This window comes from Theropithecus gelada, chromosome 14, assembly GCF_003255815.1.
Source record: "Theropithecus gelada isolate Dixy chromosome 14, Tgel_1.0, whole genome shotgun sequence".
NCBI lineage: Eukaryota > Metazoa > Chordata > Mammalia > Primates > Cercopithecidae > Theropithecus > Theropithecus gelada.
In genome coordinates, this window is record NC_037682.1 from 66,280,225 (window position 1) to 66,301,579 (window position 21,355).

General features: G+C 37.0%; 1 protein-coding gene and 1 pseudogene across 2 annotated transcripts in view; one reads left to right on the top strand and one right to left on the bottom strand.

Annotated features, from left to right (window-relative positions):
• Positions 1-1,315: 1,315 nt before the first annotated feature.
• Positions 1,316-21,355, bottom strand: part of PGM2L1 (phosphoglucomutase 2 like 1) — a 54,402-nt gene continuing 34,362 nt past the window's right edge. The window contains exons 6-14 of the mRNA XM_025357096.1: positions 16,229-16,422; positions 12,635-12,824; positions 12,222-12,319; positions 11,028-11,208; positions 8,632-8,725; positions 8,193-8,322; positions 7,621-7,810; positions 3,496-3,629; positions 1,316-1,781 (exon numbers count right to left, since the gene is read on the bottom strand). Coding sequence (XP_025212881.1) covers positions 1,679-1,781; positions 3,496-3,629; positions 7,621-7,810; positions 8,193-8,322; positions 8,632-8,725; positions 11,028-11,208; positions 12,222-12,319; positions 12,635-12,824; positions 16,229-16,422 — 1,314 coding nt within the window. The 3' untranslated portion in view covers positions 1,316-1,678. The remainder of the gene's footprint in view (positions 1,782-3,495; positions 3,630-7,620; positions 7,811-8,192; positions 8,323-8,631; positions 8,726-11,027; positions 11,209-12,221; positions 12,320-12,634; positions 12,825-16,228; positions 16,423-21,355) is intronic.
• On the top strand, positions 18,430-19,745 carry LOC112606528 (annotated as a pseudogene). The gene is made up of 2 exons (XR_003115647.1): positions 18,430-19,311; positions 19,616-19,745. The product of XR_003115647.1 is annotated as a heterogeneous nuclear ribonucleoprotein A1-like (transcript).

Consider the following 21,355-nt stretch of genomic DNA (forward strand, 5'->3'; position numbering starts at 1 on the left):
GCTAATTTTTGTAGTTTTAGTAGTGACGGGTTTCACCATATTGGCCAGGCTGGTCTCAAATTCCTGACCTTGTGATCCACCTGCCTTAGCCTCCCAAAGTACTGGGATTACAGGCGTGAGCCACGACACCCAGCCCAAAAGTGACTTTTTGAAAAAAAAAATTTTCTACACTAAAAAAAGATAAAGAATAGTCATGCAATCTCTACAGAAGTCAGCAAGATGTTAGAATAAACTGGACCTCTGTTTTAAAACATGTAGTTTTTTTTTTTTTTTTTTTTTTTTGAGATGGAGTCTCGCTCTGTCGCCCACTGGAATGCAGTGGCCGGATCTCAGCTCACTGCAAGCTCCGCCTCCCGGGTTTACGCCATTCTCCTGCCTCAGCCTCCGGAGTAGCTGGGACTACAGGCGCCCGCCACCTCGCCCGGCTAGTGTTTTTTGTATTTTTTAGTAGAGACGGGGTTTCACCGTGTTTGCCAGGATGGTCTCAATCTCCTAACCTCGTGATCCGCCCGTCTCGGCCTCCCAAAGTGCTGGGATTACAGGCTTGAGCCACCGCGCCCGGCCTAAAACATGTAGTTTTAGTATTTCATAATACTTAAAATTGGATGTTTTATTTCTTAGTAAAATTAACATTACTTCATAAAATAAAAGAATAAACCTACATACAAACATGTAATTCAAAAATTAGACTGTCAAATAAATTCAGAGCTCCTTTCTCAGTTCAGATTTTTTTCTGTAATAAAAGGTTTGATAAATGACACAATTCTAATATGAAGATCCTTAACTACATTAAGCCTGCTTTTATTAAGATCTTTATGTACATTCCTAAGATTTTAAAATCAGCAAACTCATTTGATATAGAGGAAGCACCTACAGATTTTGGAAGATTTTCCTTAGCTATCCAAAAATTGACTGATTAAATTATGGTAAATGCAGGAACACTTGTTTTTTCCATTCATACCAGACCCTGAGAAGGCACTGAGAAATTTGACAAGAACAAAGCCAATAGGAGTGTTGCCACTATTGTTTTATGTTCAGTAAACGTCAGAATTTTAAATACATACAGAAAATTTACACTGCACCAATGACACCTGAAACAGACATGCCAAAACCACACATTGTAACATCTGTTCTAAACTACAGAAATGCTAAATATCCTATTTCAAATACTCTAATTTGTAAATTAATACCTATGATGTCACAATGACACTTTTTCATAACAATCAAGGAGAGTCCCATGTTCTTGCCAATTTTATGGATTAATTTCCTTAACTAATCCTATAATTATATAACATTTACCTTTTTTTTTTTTTTCTTTTACCATGCTATCCACAATTACAAGATACAGAACTAGGCTTAACCACACTATAATAAGAAAACTCACTTCTGAATTGTGATGTTTCTGTTAAAGGAAGAACAATACGTTACTATAATACTTTTGGTGTAATAACTTTTGTTTGAATTATGAAAAAATTTGAATCATTTCCTTCTAGACTATTTCATTTCAAACTTATACTTTGTTTAGTCTAGCCAGTTGACCAAAAAGAAAGAAAATAAAGGAAAAAGATACTCGGCTAGATGAGCTAGAGAGAGAATGCTAACACGAGGTTCAATGTATGGAGTTCTCGGTTGCTCTGTTCCATATGCCCACACAGTGTCATGACATATTGGTGTACCCCTAAACAGAACGCCAGATCAGTCCATTCTTACTAGGCTGAAGAAAATTCTCAATTAGAGCATCAATGAGTTTCTTCAGTTCTTCCTCCAGTAAAGCAGTGTCACTGAGGAAAAGATGAAGAGTTTTGAAATTATTTATTTTCATAGGCTTAAAATTTATTTAAATTAGTTTTATTTTTTAAGAGGTCCTAATGGAGACATTAAACAATTGGTAAACAAAAGAGAAATTCACTTGGTTAAAACAAAACAAGACCAAAAAAAAAAAAATTACACACAAAGAAAACACTGCTATCACAAACTGAAGTTGAACTGCATTAACAGGAGTTCCTTGGCAGATGATAAACAGAGGAGTGATGGTATATCTAAAGAATTCTCCTAGGTCAGGAGAATGAGGTTCAAATGGCTTTGAACACGAATAACAGGTGTTAGAAGAAAATGGCTTCCTGAAATACTTTGAAAAATATTCAGTACAAATGTTATGGAATGATATAACATATCTTTCAGGTAGCAGAAGGAGGTGTGACTAAAAGAATGTGATGTTTAAAAAAATAAATATGCACTTAAAAGAAGGCCCTTGAAAGTCATCACTGAGGTGTTGCCATTGCCCAGAACATTTCGAGGCAAGCCTCTTTTAGATTGCCTTTACAGTCATTTTAAAAGCTACACAACAAATCAGTTCTTATTACTTTAATAATCTTCCTTCATTTGCAACCAGATGTAGCATTACCCAATTTGGTTTACTTTAGATTCTGCTTTGAATGACTTCAGGAGCTCTTTATCCCCCCAAAGGAAATGAAATCCATCCTCAAATGCAAATATTTGGGGAAATACATGATAGTATAGCTTGGTTGGACTCTGAAAGCAATTCTAAAAAGTCTCCTTCCCAAATCTATGTTGGGCAATTACAATATTATAGGAGACAGTACTTTTAATACATTTAAGTAGCCTTTGAATATGTTTATGAAATTAACTTAGTCACAATTCATCCTCTTAAAAGGAAATGAACTAAGCAGATTATGTCAAGTCATATTAGACATAGAAAATGAATATTTGGCAATAAACATAAATTATCTGATGATAATTTCCTTACGTTAATCATGTAATAGTTAAAACTCAGAGAATCTTTCCAAGAATATAAATTCACTACAATTTTAAAATTCAATTCCCAAAGGATGTAGCTGCTTTAAAAAACAGTCTGGCAGTTCCTCAAAAGGTTAAACACAGAGTTACCATATGATCCAGCAGTTCACTCCTAGGTATATACCTAAGAGAAATGAAAACATACATTCACACAAAAACCTGTATGTAAATGTTCATAACAGTATTCAAAACAGCCAAAGAGTACAAATAATCTGAATGTCCATCAAATGATCAATGGATTAAAACGCATGGCATATCCATGCAATGGAATATTGGGCCATAAAAAACAAAAATTTTAAAAAAGGAATAAATTCATGCTACAACTGAATCATGGTAGAACCTAGAAACCATTATACAAAGTAAAAGATGGCAGTCACAAAGGCCCACCTATTGTATGATTCCATTTATATGAAATGCCCACAAGAAGCAAATCTATAGAGAAAGACAGTAGATTGGGGTTGCTGAGGGCTGTAAAGGAGGGAAATGGGAAGTGATTTCTCATGGGTCTGGGCTTTTGGGGGTGATGAAAATGTTCTAAAATTGATTATAGTGATGGATGCACAACTTTGAACATACTAAAAACCACTGAATTGTACATTTTAAGTGGGTGAGCTGTATGGTATGTGAATTATATTTCAATAAAGCTTTTGTAGGTATATCTAAAAAATCAATTCTCACCTCTGGTCAGGTGATGCGCACATCTCTGCATAATACTTTATCTTTGGTTCTGTCCCACTTGTCCGAAGGGTAGCAACACAGCCATTTTGAAAAGTAAATGTAATCATTTGGCTGTTTTTACTCACAGGCAGCACCTATGCAAAATGGCAACAACAGCTTAATTATACTTGGGATCTTTTTCATTTTCTTTCATTTTCAAGAATTGTAAAGTACAGTCCACTTACATGAGGTATCTAAAGCCGTCAAATTTATAGAAACAGAAATTAGAATGGCAGTTGCTGGGGCAGGAGGTATAGGGAGTTACTGTTTAATGGATAGAGAGTTTCAGTTTAGCCAGATAAAAAAGTTCTAGAGTTCTGTCGCACAACAATAAGAATATACTTGACACTACCGAACTATACACTTAAAAATGGTTAAGATAGTTAATTTTTATGTTATGTGTTTTTTTAACCACAATTGAAAATTTAAAACATATTTTAAAAGAATTATAAAATACAAATGAAGATTACCTATATATAATAATTCATAAACATACCATTTACTGAATAGTAAAGGCATTGGGTTATATACTTCACATACATGATCTTTGGGCCTCAACAATAACCCTGCAAAGTAAGTATTACTGCCATTTTACAGACGAGGCTCAAAGAGAGTAAACAACCTGTTCAAGACAATCAGCTAAGTGGTAGAATAAGAAGCGGAAGCCAAGTTCCAAAGTCCAAACTGCCTCTATATTTGCGAAGCAGTTTTGCAGTTTATCAATCATCTCCAAAGAGGAGTGCATATATTCTGCATGTACTGGGGTGCAGAAAAAACTCTATTTTTTATAAAAATTTAAAAAAGAAGAGATGTTTTACTGACACCAAATATATGGATTAACACTGGTACTCTTGCTAGTCCACACATCCGTCTGTTAAGGCATCTCGACGGGACTGTGAGGGTTGTACTAGGCCAGAGGGGTTGACAGTGGTACCTTTCCTCAGCTGTCCTGAGCCATGAGTCCTGTCCTTGAGACCCCTCTCGTGGTCAGTACATTACCACATACCAGTGGCTTAGAGATCATTCCTTCTTTTTCATCCACAGCCCATAAAGTAGCAAGTCCTTTCTACATTTTATTTAACTCAACTTTATCCAGTTCTCTCCATCACTGCTCCTATATTGAATTCAGGCAACCATCAAACTTCTTCTAGACTGCTGACACAGTGTACTAACTGATCTTGCTGCCTGGAAGTTTGCCCCTCAAAACCCACTCACCATACAGGTCATTCTTCTCACCTCATACTCCAGTTATAGACAACTACCTGTGGTTCTCTGAAAAAGAATATGCTTTTTCATCTCTGGACCTTGTACTTACTGTTCCCTTTGCCTGAAACACTCTCTGCTCCTCCTGCATCTGGCTAACTCCTAATCATACTTGAGAACTCAGTTCAGAATAGTTCTCTAGAAAGTCTTGCATAAGCCCCCAAAGTCTCTTCCATGACATCCTAGGCATGTCTCCCTGGTAGCACTTATCATTTTGTAAATTGCTATTTACTTGTCAATTTCCTCACTAAACTTTTTCTTGAGTGCAGTGTCTTTGTCATTGCTACATCCCTAGTGTACCTGTGCCTGTAGCACAGAAGCATTCTGATAAATGAATGTACAGATGAATATCAATCTATCTGAAACACGGAAAAGAGAGAATTCAGGAAGGCTTTGGTACTTACTATGCAACCTTGGGGATAACAACATCTATGCTACCTACCTTACAAACTTGTTGTAAGAACCAGAAGAGAAGAGATGAAAAAGCACCCTGAATAATGAATATCATACACTTCCATGAGAATTAAGAGGGAAAAAAGCATTATACCAAAGGCTACTTGAGCACAGCAAATTAGAGAAATAAAAAGAAGCAAAACATGATTCTTCTCTTCCAGCAATTCACAAAGATAGAAAAATAGACACACATATACTCATACACAGGATATCAACACCAGGAACTAATACTGTTGATTGGACAAATATGCAAAAATGGAATATGGGTACCATTCTACACAATAAACTACAGATTTTCCAAAATACATTATGTCCCCAGAATCTTGAGACCACATCAGAACAGTACAAATGGAAATTTGGGCTAATAATCATCATAACAACAACAACAAAATGAATGTAATCAGCAATCTATGGCATTTAAGTATTTGTTGAGCAGCTACTACGTAGGCAGGAATGTGGAGAGGCACAAAAGTACATCAGAAAGAAACACGCCATGTGCAACACAATGATGACACAAAACAGAAAGTAATAGGAGGAAGGCACACTATGTAATGAAACCTCAAGAGGAAGGTATCTAATTATGAGGCCTAGAGGTCATGTGGAACAGCTGATATTTTTCTTAAGTCTTACAGTGGCTGAGGTATGGGGCTGTAGAAATTGGAAAAATGGATACACTACGGAAACAACTGGACCAAAAATGCAGAAATTTTTTTTAAAAAGTATATATGAAGGTAAGTAAGTTACTCTATTTGGCTGGAGGTATAGGGAATAAGGTTGGAAAGGGAAGTTAAAATTAGAAAGATGTATGGCTTTGAAATTATAGGCTTTTACAGTTATTTTCAACATTATCTAGCATCATTGCCCATTTTCTCTCTTTCTTCCTCTCTCTCTGCCCCCACCTCCATTCCATACACCTTACTGTGAGGGTAGTATACATGATTATTTGGGAAGTGATAAGGATAGGATCAAAGTCAGAGAGACAAGTTAGCAGACTGAAACATGCTCTGGAGCAAAACAATGAGTTCTAGTCTCACAGGCCTGAAGTTTCACCATTTTATTATAGTATTGATGCAGGTGAACCCCCAAACTGGGGCTCAGCCCAGGAGGCTTCCTGGCTTCACACAGGAAAGAATTCAAGAATGAATCAACAGAGTAAAGTAAAAGGAAAGCAACTGCTGGGCGCGGTGGCTCATGCCTGTAATCCTAGCATTTTGGGAGGCCAAGGCAGGTGGATCACTTGAGGTCAAGAGTTCGAGACCAGCCTGGCCAACATGGTGAAACTCTATCTCTACTAAAAATACAAAAATTAGTCAGGCGTGGTGACATGCTCCTGTAGTCCCAGCTACTCAGGAGGCTGAGGCAGGAGAATCACTTGAACCTGGGAGGCAGAGGTTGCAGTAAGCTGAGATCATGCCACTGCACGCCAGCCTGGGAGACAGAGCGAGAGACTGTCTCAAAAAAAAAAAAAGGGGAAAGCAATTTTTTTTTTTTTTTTTTTTTTTTTTGAGACAGAGTCTGGCTCTGTCGCCCAGGCTGGAGTGCAGTGGCCGGATCTCAGCTCACTGCAAGCTCCACCTCCCAGGTTCACGCCATTCTCCTGCCTCAGCCTCCCGGGGGAAAGCAATTTTATCAGAGCCGCAAAGTATAGGAAAATGGCTGCTTCATAGGCAGAGTAGCACTATGGATTGCTGGCTAGCTATATTATAGCTTCTCCTTAATTACATGCTAAATAAGGGGCAAGTTACTCACAAATTTTCTAGAAAAAGTAGGAGGAGTTCTTGGAACCAAGGGTTCCTCCCCGTTTAAACCACATAAGGTAATTTCTAGGTGTTGCCATGGCATCTGTAAGCTGACATGGTGTTGGTGGGAGTGTCTTTTAGCATGCTAATGTATTATAATTAGCATATAATGAGCAATGGGGGAATTAGAGGTTGCTTTTGTTGCCATCTTGGTTTTAGTTGATTTTGGCTGGTTCCTTTACTGCATGCATCCTGTTTTGACCAGATCCTGTTTTGATCAGTGGGGTCATGACCAGTGTTTGGAAAACAAGTCCTGCTGATCTCCTACTTCAGTATGAATTATTATAAACTGTTAAAAACTATTTTTTTAAAGTAAGTATTTACAGGAGCTTCCAATTTGGTGAACACGTGGACTCACTGGGAGGCTCCAGGCCCCAACCCCACCCCTAGTACATTGCCCTATAAATGTCTTACGTCTGGCTGTTCCAAAATTGTCACCTTTATAATAAACTGGTAAACATGAGGAAACTGGATAGAACCTCATGTGAAATCTGTCCTGCCTCTGGACTTTTTGGTGACATGAGCCATGAAATTTTCTAAACTGTTTGGGAGAAAAAAAAAGGGTACTTACTGATTTCTTATTAGGCTGGCTACTGTCATATCCAGTGGTAATGTCCCGTACATGCAATATAGCAAATGTTCCACAGAATTTTGGATATTCTTTTGGAGAATCAAAATTACGAAGCCTTTCAAATATACTTTTGATGGTAGGTGGTTCATAACATAAGAAATAGGAAGTTTTTGAAATATGATAACCATATCTGTGCAAAGATTCAAAGTGCTGAAATTAGATTTCAGATAACTCTTTAAAAAAGTATATATTAAAGAAGATCAGCCTACTACAGTATTTTATAAAAAATGGCAGTCCTTAATTCACATAATTTTAATACTTAAAAAAAAAAATATTAGGCACACTAATATAAGAGTGCCTATGAAGGTTGGTGGATTTACTCTCCCTGAGTAATCAATCAAAGGTCATGAAGCTTTTTAGTGATGCACTTTTAATATTAGCATAACATAAACTTGTGAACCAAGTGTACCTTCTCATAACACTGTGTATTCTTCAGAAACAAATTTAGAAAACTAAGGGTAGGACAATAAAAGAAAAATCGAACATGTGAAATTCATAATAGTAGAACTTACTTTTCATAAACCTTAACCAGTTGCTGTTTCAATGTTATATTCATGGTTTCCAGGTAAGATGCCATCTCAGCAACCACAACAGCTGCACTCACCCCATCTTTATCCAAAACTGAAGTTCCACAGAGAAAACCTGAGGATTGAAAACCATCGCTAGAAAAGAGGAAAACTTAAGCCTATAATTTCAATAGTTTTACATTTCTTCAGAAGGACAAGGAAATGTAAAAGCCTGGTAATAGATGAAACTCATCAATACTGAGTGTATTTAGGGGACGCTTTGGTTCTTTTTGTTTTCTGATAAGAAATGTATCTACACATTTCTCAGTTCTCTGTAGTTTTACAACTCAAAATATGAAACCAGAACACAAAAAACTCCTCTTACAGAATTACATTTTAAAAAATTATCAATCAAATTTCAAAGATTTTAACATTTACTACATACCAATAGACTCTTCAAATGCAAAAAGGACTTCTTTCCCATTTTCCAGGAGGTCTATTATCCTACTTCCAATCCATTTAAAACCTGGTAATGTTTCCTGAAATGCAGAGGAGGCCATTCTAGTTAAGTGACTGTCTCACAAATACCTATTAGAGAAAAATCTGCCACTACATGCATACAACATTCACATAATGATCTTTACTATAGTCCTCAGTCCACAAAGGTTTATAGAGTAGCAGACATATAGTAATAAAGTGCCATAAATACACACACTGCTACTACTGATGACCTACTATTTACAGATTATAGTACTAGGTGATTTACACCAAATATAAACCAGCATTTGTAAGTGGTGTTCATATAGTCACAAAGTAACATGAATAAGCACATACACTATGATCACCTACTATTAAGGACTGAACCAAGTGCTTTACATTATCTTTTTTTTTTTTTTTGAGACAGAGTCTTGCTGTATCACCCAGGCTGGAGTGCAGTGGTGCAATCTCGGCTCACTGCAACCTCCATCTCCCAGGTTCAAGCGATTTTCCTGTCTCAGCCTCCTGAATAGCTGGTATTACAGGCGCACCACCATGCCCAGCTAATTTTTGTATTTTTAGTAGAGACGGGGTTTCACCATGTTGGTCAGGCTGGTCTTGAACTCCTGATCTTGTGATCCACCTGCCTCAGCCTCCCAAAGTGCTAGGATTACAGGCGTGAGCCACCACACCCGGCCCCATTATCTTTTTTTTTTTTTTTTTGAGACAGAGTCTAGCTCTGTCGCCCAGGCTGGAGTGCAGTGATGAGATCCCGGTTCACTGCAAGCTCCGCCTCCCAGGTTCACGCCAATTCTCCTGCCTCAGCCTCCCAAGTAGCTGGGACTACAGGTGCCCACCACCACGCCTGGCTAATTTTTTGTATTTTTAGTAGAGACAGGGTTTCACCATGTTACCCAGAATGGTCTCGATCTCTCGACCTTGTGATTTTCAAGCCTCAGCCTCCCAAAGCCCGTTATCTTTTTTTTAATGCTTACAAACATTATCGCTGAAACACAGGCTCGAAAGATAAGTCAATCTGCCCAAAATTATACTGCATATAAAAGATGGAGTCAAGATTCAATTTCAAGTTTCTGCTTCTCAGAAACTGTCCTTTAAGCTATATTATAACCACTAATATAAGAGTGCCTATGAAGGTTGGTGGATTTACTCTCCCTGAGTAATCAATCAAAGGTCATGAAGCTTGTTAGTGATGCACTTTTAGTATTAGCATAACATAAATTTGAACTAAGTGTACCTGCTCATAACACTGTGTCCTAACTATTAATAAAACCACCAAGACAGTTACTAAGTACTTCTTTAAATAATTAGATTTGAGGACTTTTCATCTAATGAGCTACTGTTCCCTTTAAAGACATAATCTGTTTTAGAGTCAACAGAAAGAGTATGTGATACACCCTAACACCAAAGCTCACCATTACTAACTTGTTTCCTAATTCACCTTTCTACCTCCTTACTGAAAAGAAAAAATAAAAAAGTCAAAACTTCCCTGCTACAACAAAAACAAGCAAATAAAATTATAATAGTGGTCTTTAGAATTGTTCTTTTTTCTCTTTTGTGCCCATTATAATTTTTCTTGCTATAGATATAAACTAGGAAAACATCAGAATCTTAGGTGTGAATAAACTTTCAGTATCTTCTATTTTGCTATTTGCGTTTTAGAAAGTATAAAGTTGAAAGCTCTATTTCATATAGCCAGGTACAATTTTCTTTTACTCAGTCAATTAGTATTAAGACCTGTAGCCTGACTATGGCTCAAGAAAAATGCCCAGGGACATTTTCACTGATATTTGGCAAAGATGGCAGAGAAAAAGCAACTTAGTTCCCATAGCTGCAAAAATGATCAGCTTAAGGGTCTTAAGTTCATAAGGTTAATGATCTGGACTGACAGAGAGCCACTGCTTGTTTTTTTGGATGTAGGATCATTGGGTCTTACTATGCAATTTAGAAGACTACTTGAAGTTCCTAAAGACCATGCTTGAAGAGCCTAAACAAGGGGTTGATGACAACCACAACTTTTTGGAGAGAAGTCTGAATTACTGATGGGGTCACCAGGAGCTAGATTTTCCCTGTCTGAAAACCAGATATTTGTTGTATGGAATAATAAGTATTAATGTATTTTTTAAAAGAATATCTCATCTTAGTACCAGAAATTCATATACAGTACTGGATGAATTTTGGCTCAAAGTGTCTAAATTATCAAAAAAGACTGAATAAGTGTTAACAGAATTAGAAAAATAAGGGAATTACAAATGACATCAATGAAAGTCAGTTTTGGTGAAGAGATGTCTTTAACATACAGAAATAGGCTTTTAAAAGTAGCACACAGATATTATCGATTCTTACTTCAAAATGAAATCCTTCTTTAAGTGCAATTGCCTTCAAAATTTTAGAAGAGACTGTGGTGGCTAACATATAAACGTTCTTCACATCAGCATTTCTTGATTTATTTTTCTTCCAGCAATCAAACATCCACCACCCAAACAAAGCTGCCAACTCATTGCCTGTGAAAACTTTCCAAGAACCACTGTAGAGAGAAGGAAAACGCAATGTCAAGACCTTTCTTCTCATTAAAACTTCTTGACTCCAAGGCCTACAAATTACCATCTTTCAGTTAGGAAAAATCAAAAACTATCATATGGGATTTTTGAGAAAACATTTATTACTGCTTCTTTTCTAACTGACCAGGGGTGATTTTACAGTAGGAATGGTACGACATCTTTTGGAAAATTATTATACCATTACATTTACTTTTTTACTTAATGAGAGAAAAAATTATGATAAATAATTAATACTTTCTAGGTAAGGACATTTGTCACATTACAATGGTAAAAATACATAGCAGCCCAGAGGACTAAGATTAGGAAATGGGTGGCTCACGCCTGTAATAGCAGCACTTTGGGAGGCCAAGGTGGGAGGATCACGTGAGGTCAGGAGTTCGAGCCCAGCCTGACCAACATGGCGAAACCCTGTCTCTACTAAAAATACAAAATTAGTGTGGCAGCGCATGCCTGTAGTCCCAGCTACTTGGGAGGCTGAGGCAGAAGAATTGCTTGAATCTGGGAGGCAGAGATTGCAGTGAGCCAAGATAGTACCATTGCACTCCAGCCTAAGCAACAAGAGTGAAACTCTTGTCTCAAAAAAAAAAAAAAAGGAAAAAACAAGGTTAGGAAATAACTACATCATAAAGTGATCTGTTGGGATATTATGTCTTTGTAAATATTAATATTTTCAAATAATATATAAAGTCAGGGAAAAAGGCTTATACTGTAAGCATTTTTTGAAGCATTTTGTACAATTGAAGTGGAAAATAATCAAGATGTAAAACTATGATCATAATTTAATAAAAACAAATACATCTTTAAATATTTCAACTAAAAAGGAAAGAATTGTCAAAGTATCAACTTAGATGGTTATTTCTGGATAATGGGTTTACAGGAAATTTGTGTTCTTTTCTTATCTTTTCATTATTTTCAAAGAGCCTGTAAGACTTAAAATACATTGCTTTTCAAAGTTCAAGCTTTTAATCAAATAACATACTTCTCCTGAAGTTCTGCTGCTGCCAGTCTGTCTGCATCAGGATCTGTGGCTAGCACTATCCGGGCATTTTCTTTCTCTGCCAGTCTCAGGGAAAGTTCCTGAAACAGTGACCCAAAAAGCTGGATTGTACTGAAGAACATGAATTCAATGTTAGTGTTCCTGTATGTAGGCACAGTGTTAGTGATAGGAATTTTAGAAGGCATAGAATTCTGCTAAGTTTAAAATAAGAAGCCAAAAGTAGGGACACCCACCATAGACATTTCAAACAAAACACAGCCTATGACTCCAATACAATTAAAAGATGTAAACTACAGTCCTTTCTGTTTTTGTAAGTAATCTTTGAATTGTCAATGAGTTCTACCTATTCTGATGGTTTAATAAACTAATAATAATTTAAATACTAAAAAAAATACCAGCACAGATTCTCCTTCTTCAGGATTTGGACATTTAACAGTAGAAAAGTCTGGATCAGGATCTTTTTGTTCTGGTACTGGAATTGGAGGCTTAAAACCAAACACTTTAAAAGCCAACTGCACATAGTCATGTCCAACCCCATGAAAAGACGTGTGCACAAATTTCAAGGTGGTCTTCGAGTTTAACTCCCTGTAAAGGAAAATCAACATAAGATCATGATCACAAATCTTAAACCATCAAATTCTGAAAAATGTGATTAAAGCCTTCAGAAGAGGTCTAAGATACTCAAACAACAAATGAAGAGTATTAACTTAAAGATCAAGGGTTTTAATTCAACAGTATTCTCCCTTTGTGGCTCAACTTCCTGACTTGGACAGCTGCCTTCCATATGCTGTGCCAATACCCTGAACAAGCTAAGCTAGTATCATCTAAATAAGTATTTTATCTCACCAGACCATCATAAACACTTCCTAACTGGTCTTTCTCACACGCCAGTAGACCCCCTGTTTCTTCACTTCCAGTGTAGATTGCAAGGTACCTAATTATACTCACCTTCTTATATGTCACTCTGGGTACTTTGACCATCCAATACCCCAAACCTTGTTGAACCCAAATGTGTACCTTTTCCAGACTTGCACCAAAATAGTTGAATATTGCTAGAATAAATCTCACAAAAGGACTGAACAGCTTCATTCTAAATGCATACTGAATGCTGCCAGGCAATCATACTTTGTTACCCCAAAAGCTTATTTTTTACTCTCCAAGATGGTGACTTAATTAGTACCTTCTCTTATCTTCTTATTCCTTTCCTCCCCCTTCACCTCATACATCATTGAGACACAGAGCCATTTGATGGGAACTTCCTAATCACCCCACACCAAACCAACAACCCATATTTTTTCCTTCTTCCATCTGATAATAATGAGGAAGCATTCTTTGTATCAAAGGTCAACCGCTCTACTTCTGCTCTGGTCCCCATCTATTCTCACTTGAGAACTTTAGTACGTACATAATCCTTTCTCGCCGGCATCATTTCCACTAGCATCTAGACTCTGTTTCTTTGGTCTTTTCCACAGCAAAACTTTCTACATCCTAACTTCCCATTTACTAACCATTCCCCATGAAAAAGAAAATTTATTATAAGACAAATAATAAAAATAAAATGTTATGACAATTTTCAAACATACACCTAGGAAGACAGAATATCTAACACCATATAATCATTACCTCACTTCAGTATGTTTCCATAGTCTGTCAATCTAGTCTCATTTATTCAAGACGTATTACTTTACGTGAAAATGCTTTAGTATTTAAAAACATAACCATATTATCATTATTACATCTAACAAAATCAACAATAATTTCTTTCCTCTAATACCCTATCTGTGTTCAAATTTTCCCCAAGTGTCTCAAAAATACTTTTAACAGTTGTTTTACTTGAAGCAGGACTTGAACGAGGTTCCATATAATTTGATTGCTATGCCTCTCAAGTCTCTTTTAATTTATAAATGTTCCTCCCTTCCTTCCCCAACCCGAATGTCATTTATTGAAGAAACTGGCCCATTTGTCCTGTAGAAGTTCCCGTATCTCCAGTATGTAGACTGCATCCTTTTGGTATTAACATGCTCCTCTATCCTATTTTTTCTGTAAATAGGCAGCTGCATTTAGAGGTTACATTAGATTCAGTTTCAATTCTTTGGGCAAGAATAGGTGCTGTGTATTTTCTATTGACTCACAGCTGGAAGCACACAATTTCTACTCTACTTTTAATGCTGTTAAACTAAGATTCACCAGTGTCAGCCTAATCCTTCCATCAAAAAATTTCCCATCAACATTTCACCTATGGGTCTTAGCAGCCCTTGATGAGAATTACTTAGATACATGATTTATTAGAGGTCACAACATAGTGATTTTGAAAATTCTTATTATTCCTTCTGCATTTATTGGATTTTTCTTTTAAAAATAATGATCCTTTATCAACCATTTGATTAGCCCTAACATTCAGTTCACATAGAAAAGGCAGAACAAATTAAGATAAAGTTTCAAACATTTATCAATTTTCAGAAAGAAAATTTAGAATTTATCAAATTTCAGCATGAGTGATTTTCAGTCCAGCAACTCCCAAAGGTGACCAATAAAGAGCTTTTTTAGTATTACTAACAGTCACAGGCTTTTTATGTTTAGGTTTTAATTCATTAAGGTGATTATTCTTTTTGATGCCCAACTATCCAATATTTGGTCAGTGGGAGTCCCTTCAAGTTGGCCCCTAGATCCTTTTGATATGACCCCAGTATCTTTGAAAGCTAGCCTGCTTTATGGCAAGGAAAACAAAGCTATCTCAGGCTCATTTAGTACATTTTCTGCCCCAGTCCTTGATGAGAATCAATTTCTCCAATAAGCCGTGGTTGCTTTTACTAGGAAATGGTATTTAGAAACCACAATCTGGGCTTTAGGGGTAGGCATAGGCCTTATTAGTAACAGAACTAGTATTTTAGCATTTTAGGTAAATAAAACATATTTCAAATTCAAATTTAAAATTGTAATTTTAAAATTATTTTATTTGATTTTACATTTGCTTCTCTTAAACTAAAATCTTAGATCCTAGTGACATTAACATAGTTACCCATTTGTTTTATAATATATATAGTATGTCTATCTATATATTTATTTATATCCACATCTGTAAAACCATCAATATTACCACTAACAGTACAGCTATCAAATACAATTTGAGGTTTCTTTGTAGTTCTTTATCCTTAGGACATATCCCACCAGAAATGTATAGTCAATAACTGTAAAGTCACTTGAAATAATTCTTCTCTGTGTAATTATGCCTTCAGCTTCATAAATAGTTCACTTGTTAATTTGCTTTTGCCCATATACTCTTTAAAAAACAAAAATATAAATAAGAAAAGACAGAAAGGATAAAAAAGGAATCAATTCTTTTTAGAGTGATTAGAGCTGGTAGCATTTAGCTAGTATTACTGTCCACTTATCATTTTAGATGGAGAAGCAAACAATTGATAGCTTGAAGGGTACATTTTTGAAATTAAAATAAAGTTGAGAAAAAGCTAAAATTATTTTGTAGGATACGAAAAATATACTCAGCCAGCCAGGGTTCTTCCTAGCAATAGTGTTAGCTATTTACAGAAGAGTTACAGAGATAATTATGGAAATATGGAAATGGTTAAGGAAAAATAAAATCTTAAAGGAAATATACTTATCTAACATAGAGGAAATACATATATTTAAGTATAACTTGTTTAACTTTATTGAGATATAATTCATATACCATATAATTCACCCATTTAAAGTGTGCAATTCAATGGCTGTCACTACATTCATAGAGTTGGTCAACCATGACTATGATCAACTTTAGAACATTCTCACTACTCCTGAAAGAAACTCTAGGCTGGGCATGATGGCTCACACCTGTAATCCCAGCACTTTGGGAGGCTGAGGCAGGCGGATCACCTGAGGTCAGGAGTTCAAGACCAGCCTAATAAATAGACAACACTCTGTATCACTTTTTCTTCTCCTCATTTGCTAACATTATTCTAAAGTGGTATTATCTGATATTCCCACTTGGATACCTGTAAAAACAGATCTTTTTCAGATCTTCCATGTATCTCCTGCAAATATCCTGCAGAGGGTCTCTCTTCAGCGGGCTGGTATCCACCAAATTATCATTCCAGGAACCATTCCAGGGTTCCACACATTCTTCTATACATTTTAGAATTTCTTTATCATGAGGTGACGTGATCTGAGCACCGGTTTCCCAGTAAACCTAGATGATAAGTAAATATAACCATAATCACTTAAAATGCTTGTCAGATCTTTTCTTACCTATAGTAGAGATTTTCAGCTTTACTAAAAAGCATATAAAATTGAGGCCGGGTGTCATGGCTCACGTCTGTAATCTCAGCACTTTGGGAGGCTGAAGCAGGCAGATCACGAGGTCAGGAGATCAAGACCATCCTGGCTAACATGGTGAAACGCCGTCTCTACTAAAAATACAAAAAATTAGCCAGGCGTGGTTGTGTGCGCCTGTAGTCTCAGCTACTCGGGAGGCTGAGGCAGGAGAATAGTGTGAACCTGGGAGGCAGAGCTTGCAGTGAGCCGAGATTGTGCTACTGCACTCCAGCCTGGGCGACAGAGCGAGACTCCGTCTCAAAAAAAAAAAAAAAAAAAAGATACAGATAGTAATTACTCTATAGGGACTCTTCAATCAAATGATTATATATGATTTTCTTTTAGAAGTATACCTTAATAACAATATGAGTAAAATGCAAGCAGGCCTAATTATTATGATAACATTATAATATGCATATGCCATAGTGTCCAATTATACTCTTAAACCTATAACTATCTACTAAAGATAATCCAAGAAACCATAGAATATTCCTTAAAACTTGATACTATTTAACTCATTATAAAGTAGTTATGTGATACAGAAAAAAGTCATCTTTCTATTATAAAGTAGAATTTATATCATACCAAATACAGTTTTTTAAAAATTAACATGTTAATTATCCATATAAATTTCAATGAGTTTCAGTTTGTCAAATAGCCTGATCAATAAGACATTAGGAACAGTTACCAAAAAAGCATGAAAATGTAATTCTATTAATTTATAGGATTTCAAATTTGGAAGGTTACAGAACATCTATGGTGACTTCTACCATGCATAGGACACAAATCCCCTCTATTGCATCCTGAATGAAGGAAAGAAGAATACATTTGAATCTGTACTATGTACTAATCTCTATGCAAAGAATATGGTTAACCAGATGACCTAAAAATCTGTGTTCTATAAACACTTCAAAATGCTATATAAAAGAGAAAAAACATTATCTTAAATGCATAGCATAATCCACAAGAGGAAAGGGACAACTCTAGGCAGTGAGAGAAAAAGAATTAAAAAGCGGAATGATAAGCCTGTGGGACTGAGATTGTGGTTACTTGGGGTTTGAGAACTGTCCATTTATCTGGTTCTTGGGTTGTAATGCCCATGTGCAAGATACGGAGTTGGAACTGAGACCCCCAAATAAAAATGGCATCGTTGAAGCATTTCACTCTCAGTGAAAATGCAGAATAGAAAAAGTCCTGCCCACTATTAGAGAGATTGTGAGGAAGCGTGTCTCTTCTTGGGTTCTGGGTAATTAAAAAAATTTTCAAATCCAAGGTCTGCACTTCAATTATTTTAGGATGAGAAACAATAAATTAACACAGAAACTGTCCCCAGTCAGTGAAACCCTTGAGGTTCTAGCAGAATTTTTAAAACAAACAAAAAACCCAGAATGCTTAAAACAAACAAAACTGTTCTGGAGGGATGCTCCCACATTTCAAGCCATAAAAAAGATTATCTCCGTAAGTCCTGAACGCTCACATGAAAATTTATAAAACATAAGAAAAAAAAAAATCATGTTCTTTCTCCCAGTCCCCTTCTCCTTGCTTTTCTGTGGACGTGATGCCTGGAGGTACAGCAACCACCATGTGATGACCATGCTTGAGGGTAAGGCCAGAAAAACTGCAAGACACAAGGCCTGACATCATGGAGCTACAGAACCATGCCTGTGGCCACCTACCCCTGGACGTTTTGTTATGTGAGAAAAATGAACTTCTATCAGCTTAAGCCACTTTTGCTGGTTTTACTTAATCTGCACCAGAAAGCATCCCTATCTGATATAGTAACATAAAAATTAATGCAACAAAATACATCCAGGAATAAACGTTAAAAAATATCTGAAAAATCTAGTTTAAAAAAACGTTTAGGTCAGCTTACTCCTTTCTGCCCGTGGACGCTGCTGAGGAAGCATCATTAAAGTCTCTCTTCCCTGCCATCATGTCTAAGTCAGAGTCTCCTAAAGAGCCCAAACAGCCGAGGAAGCTCTTCCTTGGAGAGTTGAGTTTTGAAACAACCGATGAGAGCCTGAGGAGCCATTTTGAGCAATGGAGAACACTCACGGACTGTGTGGTAATGAGAGATCCAAACACCAAGCGTTCCAGGGGCTTTGGGTTTGTCACATATACCACTGTGGAGGAGGTGGATGCAGCTATGAATGTAAGGCCACACAAGGTGGACGGAAGAGTCGTGGAACCAAAGAGAGCTGTCTCAAGAGAAGATTCTCAAAGACCAGGTGCCCACTTCACTGTGAAAAAGACATTTGTTGGCAGCATTAAAGAAGACACGGAAGAATATCACCTAAGAGATTATTTTGACCAGTATGGGAAAATTGAAGTGATTGAAATCATGACTAACCGAGGCAGTGGCAAGAAAAGGGGCTTTGTCTTTGTAACCTTTGATGACCATGACTCCGTGGATAAGATTGTCATTCAGAAATACTATACTGTGAATGGCCACAACTGTGAAGTTAGGAAAGCCCTGTCAAAGCAAGAGATGGCTCGTGCTTCATCCAGCCAAAGAGGTCGAAGTGGCTGTGGAAACTTTGGTGGTGGTCGTGGAGGTGGTTTCGGTGGGAAGGACAACTTTGGTTGTGGAGGAAACTTCAATGGTTGTGGTGGCTTTGGTGGCAGCCGTGGTGGTGGTGGATATGGTGGCAGTGGGGATGGCTATAACGGATTTGGTAATGATGGAAGCAATTTTGGAGGTGGTGGAAGTTACAATGACTTTGGCAATTACAACAATCAGTCTTCAAATTTTGGACCCGGCCAGGCGTGGTGGCTCACGCCTGTAATCCCAGCACTTTGGGAGGCTGAGGTGGTGGATCACCTGAGGTCAGGAGTTCGAGGGCAGCCTGGCCAACATGACAAAACCCCATCTCTACTAAAAATACAAAAATTAGCCGGGCGTGGTGGCGGGTGCCTATAGTCCCAGCTACTCGGGAGGCTGAGACAGGAGAATAGCGTAAACCCGGGAGGCGGAGCTTGCAGTGAGCTGAACTTGCACCACTACACTCTAGCCTGGGCAACAGAGCAAGACTCCATCTCAAAAAAAAAAAAAAATTAGACCCACGAAGGGAGGAAACTTTGGAGACAGAAGCTCTGGCCCCTGTGGTGGTGGAGGCCAATACTTTACTAATTATGAAACTAAGGTGGCTATGGTGGTTCCAGTAGCAACAGTAGCTTGGCAGTGGCAGAAGATTTTAATTACTGCCAGGAAACAAAGCTTAGCATGAGAGGAGTGCCAGAGAAGTGACAGGGAAGCTACAGGTTACAACATATCTGTGAACTCAGCCAAGCACAGTGGTGGCAGGGCCTACCTGTGACAAAGAAGACATGTTTCAGACAAATACTCATGTGTATGGGCAAAAAACTCAAGGACTGTATTTGTGACAAATTGTATAACAAGTTATTTTAGTTCCTGTTCTGTGGAAAGTGCAAAGCATTCCAACAAAGAGTTTTAATATGGAATTTTTTTTTTTTTTGCACCCATGCTGTTGATTGCTAAATGTAATAGTCTGATCACGATGCTGAATAAATGTGTCTCTTTTTTTTTTAATGTGCTGTGTAAAGTTAGTCTACTCTGAAGCCATCTTGGTAAATTTCCCCAACAGTGTGAAGTTAGAATTCCTTCAGAGTGATGCCAGGTTATATTTGGAGTTTATATACAACTTGCTTGGGTAGAGAAATCATTGTCTTCAGAAACCTTGGTGTAGTTGAACTTACAGTTACTGTTGTGACCTGAACTTCATCATTAAAAGGGATTACCCAAGCAAAATCATGGAATTATTGGTTATAAAAATGATTGTTGACACATTCTATGCAATATATCTAAAATGAATAATGTTACCAGATAAAATTATAAATGGAAATGAAGCTTGTGTTTCATCCATTATCATATGTAATCAATAAATGATTTAATTATCTTAAAAAATGTTTAAAATGCTACTAAAGAATCTAAAAGAAGTCTTGAAAGAATAGAAAGACACACCCTATTCTTGAATAGGGAGACTCAATTATTAAAATATCGAAGCTCTCTAAATTAATATGTAAATAAAATATGATACCAATAAAAATGCCAAAATAACTTTGTTTTCAAATGGGAAAAATACCATAATATCATGCATGGAAAAATAACATAAATAAAGTCAAGAGGACTGGGAGGAAATGTCTGCAAAACAGATGGCCAAGAGCTGCTTTTTACATAGAAAGAGTTCCCATAAATCAGTAAGAAACAGCAAAAGAATAATGAGCAAATAGTTTAACAGATGCAAAACTATAAAACTCCTAGAAGATATGATAAGAAGAAGTCTAGAGGATCTTGGGTTTGGCAGTAACTATTTTTCTTTTTCAGATGGAGTTTCACTCTTGTTGCCCTTGCTGGAGTGCAATGGCACAGTCTTGGCTCACTGCAACCTCTGCCTCCCAGGTTCAAACGATTCTGCTGCCTCAGCCTCCCGAGTAGCTGGGATTACAGGTGCCTGCCACCATGCCCAGCTAATTTTTTTTTTTTTTTGTATTTTTAGTAGAGACGGGGTTTCACCATGTTAACCAGGCTGGTCTCAAACTTCTGACCTCAGGCGATCCACCCGCCTTGGCCTCCCAAAGTGCTGGGATTACAGGCGTGAACCACGGTGCCCAGCTGGCAATAAATTTTTAGGTACACCACCAAAGGCATGATCCATGAAAGAAAGAATTGATAAGCTGGATTTAAAATGAAAATAAAATTTTCTGCTCTGCAAAAGGCACTGCCAAGTAAATAAAAAGACAAGCCGCACTGGGAGAAATATTTGCGAAAGATATATCTGAAAAAGGAC